At 42.3% G+C, this 6,341-nt stretch overlaps 1 protein-coding gene across 1 annotated transcript; it reads right to left on the bottom strand.

Moving 5' to 3' along the window:
* Window positions 1-1,293: 1,293 nt before the first annotated feature.
* LOC139073104 (zinc finger MYM-type protein 1-like) lies at window positions 1,294-5,780 on the bottom strand. Its single transcript, XM_070556070.1, has 2 exons — window positions 4,222-5,780; window positions 1,294-4,087 (listed from the first exon to the last, which is right to left on the bottom strand). Exon 2 carries the CDS (start codon window positions 3,639-3,641, stop codon window positions 1,638-1,640), a length of 2,004 nt encoding a protein of 667 aa, XP_070412171.1. The 5' UTR covers window positions 3,642-4,087; window positions 4,222-5,780; the 3' UTR covers window positions 1,294-1,637.
* Window positions 5,781-6,341: the final 561 nt, after the last annotated feature.

The following is a 6,341-nucleotide window of genomic DNA, read 5'->3' as shown; positions in this document are numbered from 1 at the left end:
CCGATGTTTTAGTGTCAATATCAGTGACTGCTTCTCTATCTCCAGCGCCCCTGGGGTGTCTCCCAAGGTTCAACCTTAGGTCTACTGCTTTTAGTGATTTACATTCTCCGTTTGGTTTTTATTTTCAGTAGGGATGGCCTTCAGTGTCATTTCTATGTAGAGGACTGTCCCCTTGAATGTCTCTCTGACGTTAAAGTGTGGCTGGCATCCAACGTCCTCTGGCTGAATGAAGACAAGACCAAAGCTATTATCTTTGAAGGGAGACTATGCAGTTTTGGCCTGCTTTTAGCACCACCTCGTCAAATCAAAACCTGTCTCCTCGCTGTGCATTCATCATTTAAACAACTTAATCTAACAGCTGAAACATCTCCCAGCATTCCTAAGTGTCTACAGGAGCGATTCATCACTAAATTAAACAAATCAGCCATGTGCAACAGCTAAAACATGCAGGAAATGTGGTGAAGTCAGACAGCAGCGCCAGGTAGCCAACAGACCGTACCGGCAGCTGTGATGTTGCAAATGCAATATTCTGGCCACAGAGGGCTAAAGGGGTTGGGTGACCTTTCATCAACCCTCTAAAGGGTCCTTTTAGCACATACTGGCTCAAGAAAAGATTTTAAAATATGAAAAAGTAGCAAAGTATCTCTTTAAACTCGAGTGCGAATAGAACTTCTATTCCTGCTCCTTCCATCCCCATGACTTTCCGCTTGCGTGTGACAAGCCTCGGGGTTAAATTGGATGCAGATCTGCTGATAACCCAACAGATAAACGCTGCTGAGAAGTCCTGCTTCTTCCACTTGCATTGAGTAACACGCTTGAAACACATCCTGAAGAGACCACTTCTGGAATAGGAAATTACCTCTCGTCTGGGTCAGTGCAACCTCAGTCATTTACAAAAGGTAAAAAATGCGGCTGCAAGGTTTCAAACTGCAACAAACAGAAAGAATCAGATCACTCACAGAGTTTATTGTTTATTGTGTTGATCCCCATTAGCTTCCGCAGCATGCTCCGGTAGCTTCTCTTCCTGGAGTTGTTGAATACAACAATCTTCACACAATAGAGGTTAATGACTCCAATGACACCTAGGAGGAGGGGCATTCATATGTAGTTTCTGCTCATTAAGAAACATCAGACAGCTACAGTTTACAGGCTTGACCCTCCCACACAGAGGCGGAGCTAGCCTAAATGGCGCCCTGTGCGAGAACCCCCTGTGACGCCTCCCCCCCCCCCCCCCCCCCACACACACACACACACACACACACCCACCCACCCGGAAAAAAAATTACACCTACAACTTTGTTTGAAATTGCATGGAGTGTATTATATACAACAAAGTTCTTGTATTGCAAGATTTAACCCCCACATACACACTGCACTGAAACTTTTCAAATATATACATTTAGAAACAAATAAAAATAAAAACAGGCAGCAGCAACAAAGGATGTATACAAATAAATACAATTATTACAATTCCAAACGTAATTAAAAACACAAGTCTTGAAAAACAAACAAATGAAAAAAAAAACTAGAGAAACAAAGTTGCAACAATTTGGGCTTTTTAAGCATTGTGTGTTCTTTTGTGGGGTTTTTTGTGTGTGACAGGATTTGATTGGATTAGAGGTGACAGTTGAGTGACTTCAAAAGTGTTGCTTTCTAGCTTTCCTTGAAGCAAATTCGTCAATGATATCATCATATGATATCTCCTCCCCAACTTGGAAGTTAATGCTGATGATGCTGAGGCCAGATAAACGCTCCTGGGACATGGTTGACCTCAGGTAGTTTTTTATTAGCTTAAGTTTTGAAAAGCTCCTCTCTGCTTCAGCCACTGTCATGGGAACTGTAAGTGCAATTCTGAGACCAGTCCAGAGGTTGGGGTAGATCTCGGTGAGATGGTTCTTGTGAAGAAATGTTAAAAGGCCAAGCATGTCCTGTGGTGGCAGGCTGGGGAAATTTTTCATCTCTTTCACAAGTTCTTTTCTGCCCAGGTCAGACTTTCCATTGAACTCCAAAATGGTCCCAAGTGCATCACATTTCTCTGCAAGCTCCTCATCTGAAAGGCTTGGGAAATTTGTCAACACAGCAAATTTCTGTCCCACATCTTCCAGCGTCGTGAATCTCTCAAGAATGGCTGATAAGGCAGCATCCACAGCAACATTGAAGAATGAAACCTCCAGCCTCTTCAGGGCATCACTGATGGGCTCATCAGTGGCTTCATAAGAGTAGTGGCGCTTGGTAGATCTCAACCTTTTCTCTTTCAGCACAACCTCCACATTCATGTCTGCACATGTGTCTCTGGCTATTATCTGAGCAGACTTAAAGCCAGTTTCCCTATACTGCTCAAGACTTCTGTGCGTATTTCTAAGAAGATTGACTGCAACATCCACTGCCATATTTGGTGACTGCACAAGCTTGCTGACATGCTGAATCTGGAAGAGGATGTCATACCAGACTGCTGTGCAGATACTAAATCTGTACGAACCAACCTCCTCTGACAAGGACTGGGCTTCTACCTTTGTTTTTGGTTCCTTGGTAGTTTCTCTTACCTTGATCAGTGCTTCTCGCACTGCAGCTGCCTCGTACCTGAAAGGTTCGATGCTCTTAATTTTACTCTCCCACCTTGTGTCGGACCACATCTTCAAGGTGAGATTCACATGGCTTTTAAGAATAGTCCATCTTTGTGTGGAGGCGGAAAAGAGGTTGTAGATCTTTTGAAGGATGCCAAAGTAGCTCATGGCATCAACTGAATCATTAGCAGCATCTGAAACCACCAAATTTAGAGTGTGTGCTACACAGGGCATAAAAAGAGCTCTGGGGTTTTCTTGTAAGAGCCGAGCTTGTACTCCTTTGTTTTTTCCACGCATGTTGGATCCGTTGTCGTACGACTGCCCTCTGCAGTCCTCAAAAGGAATGTCTAGTTCTTTCAGTTTGTCCAAAGTCATGGAAGCCAAATGACTGCCTGTGGACTCAACTGCCTCAAAAAACCCCAGGAAACATTCTTTCACAAGAGGTGTCGTCTCTTTTACCTCCACAAACCGAATCACAACTGACAGCTGCTCAATGTTGCTGTTGTCAGGAGTGCAGTCAAGGATGATGGAAAAGAACTTTGCCTGCTTTATCTCACTTACTATTGTTGAGATGATCTTGTTGCTCAACAACTCAATCAGCTCATTCTGGATTTGATGACCTAGGTAACTGGTGTGACTGGAGGTTCCTCTTTGAATGCGGTTAATGTGTTCCTTCATGATCGGGTCAAACCTGGCCATAAGTTCAACCTCTTTTAAAAAATTTCCATTTGATCGTGTGAAAAGCGCTTCTGTGTGCCCCCTGAGTGCCAAGTTCCGAACTGCCAGTGACTGCACAATAGCAGTAAGACGTGTCAGTACTGCTCTCCATCTCACCCTCTCATCCTCCAAAAGTGCCATCTCCTTTTTATCAATAGTTTTGCCCTTCATTAACCTAACTGTAAATTCCTTCCAGGTTTTCATACAGTTAATGTGGTCGGGGCTTTTCTCATGTGAGTTCAGTAAAGAACTTGCATGTGTCCAATCTGCCAGTCCCGAGGTGGTTAACTGGATACTTCTTTTTGAAAACAACTTACAACAGAAACAAACAAGGCTATTGTTGCTAACTGAGTACAACATCCAGCTCCTGGCCACCTTCTCACCACTTGTCAAAGTTCTATTGAAATAGTGATGATGACAACATCTGCCATCGCCTTCACTCCTGGGAAATACAAAACTAGTTGGCACCTTAGTAGGTCCTCTTCGAACTAGCTCTGTGCGAACGCTGCCAGTAATTGGTGATGGCCACTTGGCTGGGTCTGACGAAAGAGGCTCATCATCACCTTCAATGGGTTGACTGGTTTCAGGCTTTTCTGCTGACAGAAAACAGAAGCATAACTCAACACATTGCTATGTGGACCATTTCACATATTCTATTAAAATACAATATGTGACATTCAAATTTCTCTAATGTTTGCAGGACACACACACACACACACTTGTGCAAAACTTACTTGACGTATCTTGTTGGGGAGATGTGGCAGCTGGCTGTCCCTCATCAAGTTCACATATACTGGTAGGTCTCTCTATTGACAGAAAATGGAAGCATAACTCACCACATACTATATGGAACAATTCCCATATTCTGTGAAAATACTATTTAAATGTCTATAGCTAAATGTTTGCTGGACACACACACACACACACGTGCAAAACCCACCTAAAGTATCTTCCTGGGGAGATGTGGTGCCAGCAGACTGTCCCTCCTCAAGTTCAAATACTGGCCTACTGGTGGATGGCTGTTCCTCAGTGGCAGCTGATGTCATCCCAAAATATCTGTGTAGGGCTCCTGATGTTGCATAAAACAAACAATACAATCTTCATGTCACGTCTGTTGCTTAAGCATTTTAATTAACATGTTACAATGAGCATTTACAGTTTTCAGCAGTGGTGGAAAGAATTCTGAAAATCTGTGCTCAAGTACAAGTACTGTTACATTGCTAAAATATTACTCATTTACAAGTAAAAGTACTGGTGTTAGAGAAATACTCAAGTAAAAGTACAAATTATTCATAAAAACCTCAGAGTATTATTTATTTTTAACGGCTGATGTCACCATCACTTCTCCAGACTGGGGCTGCCTGGAAATTGTGTTTTCCTTTACCAAAAGTTAAAACACCAACAATCTATTAATCATTAATAATTGATAAAATACAAAACAAGTGTTTTTCCCTAATTTTTTTTTGTCATTTTAAGTTTGTGTTTCCGGCACACAAAGAACTAAATGACCAGAGGAGCCACGACTATTAATTAAATATCCATGAATCCATTTTAACTGGTTAAATTCTTCAACTCTCCCACGCTGCTTCAAGGTCACTGTGAGTTAACATAGCCGCGGTGTGCTGTGCAGCACACTTAACGCAACACGATGCTGAAAGGCGAGACAGTCTCAACTTTCAGCTAAAAAAAGACCGCTCTAGCTATTATAGTTTTTATGTTATGGCAGTTTACAGTTTAAACGGGATCTTACTAGCAGGGCACCTCCAGCGGCCCGCTGCCGCTCCGTTTTTCGTGGGGTAAATAATACGTAGCTCATTTCCCGAGTCCAAATAGAAAGGCGAATGGCGCCGGCGCGAGACCTGCCGCCCCCGCCCGCCGTCAATGTATTTCAGCGAAATTCTCAAAGACTCATTTTAATTTGATAGCGTTTGGTTATCAGCCTTTCGGTTTTCCCTCTCTTAGCTTTTCATAAGAGCTCATTTGACAAATAAAAAGTTAGCGGTTGGAAGTAGTTCTAAATACATAAGAAGCTAGCAAAAGACATTTGAAGGGATCATCGTAGCACCATGCAAAACGTTCAGATTAGAGAGGTTAGTTAATCAATAAATTGGGGGACAGGCGGGAAAAATACCAACTAAATAATAAAGAGATGCATACCTGCATCTTTTCCTCGTTTCTCCTCCTCTTCTTTTCTTTTTTTCCGAAATTGGGCACCAGATGGCTTCGACCGTTTCTTCTCCATTATGTTTGTTTGTGAGTGGTACCTGTATCCCTCCTGTATCCCTCCACCATCATTCTCCGAGACGAGATCCCTCCGCCCCCCACCTGATGAAGGGCGCTATAGAGCGCACTACAGAGGCGCGGCGGACACAAGGGGGCGCAATAAAATCCCAATATAAATGCAAACAATGACTTTGTTGTGCTTTTATTACAGAAATATTATTATTATCATCACTCAGCACTATTATTATTATGAAGAACATGTGATTTCTATGTTTTGTTGATGTATCGGCTGATCAAAAAAAAAAAAAAAAAAAAAAAAAGGAAATTCAATGCCGCCCCCTCCAGACTGCCGCCCTGTTCGGCCGCACATGTTGCACATATCAAGCTCCGCCACTGCTCCCACATCCCAGTCAGAATTGACAAAGCTCCTCGGATGAGGAGCGAAACATCTTAAAAAAAAAAAAGAAATCCAGTTTCCTTCATTGAAACTACTTTGTCTCTTGATTAATTGTTATCCTTCTTTGTTCAGCACTTTGGTAGGCGGCCATGCATTTTAAATATTCTCTACTAAATGTGACTCTTCTTCTGCTCTGTATTGTCACAGTTGTTAGGATTAATAATATACATTTATGTAGCTCTCATTTTTGGTCAAATCCAAAACCTCTTCAGAGACTCCGCTCCATAAACATCAAACAGAAGTCAGTTACTGCAATTAATGTGATCTTCTTGCTTCATCTCAGGGACAATATGACAAATAAATTGGTTTTATTGTATGAATTGGTACAGTGATGCTGTTTTCCATCAGTTCAGACACTCACACACACACACACACACACA

This window comes from Nothobranchius furzeri, chromosome 11 (genome assembly GCF_043380555.1).
Source record: "Nothobranchius furzeri strain GRZ-AD chromosome 11, NfurGRZ-RIMD1, whole genome shotgun sequence".
Taxonomy (NCBI): Eukaryota; Metazoa; Chordata; class Actinopteri; order Cyprinodontiformes; family Nothobranchiidae; genus Nothobranchius; species Nothobranchius furzeri.
This window is presented reverse-complemented; position numbering and strand designations above follow the sequence as displayed.

What these genes read in the sequence shown, in the direction of transcription:
- LOC139073104 (XM_070556070.1), bottom strand. Translation starts at nt 3,641, where the DNA reads ATGTTGTACTCAGTTAGCAACAATAGCCTTGTTTGTTTCTGTTGTAAG.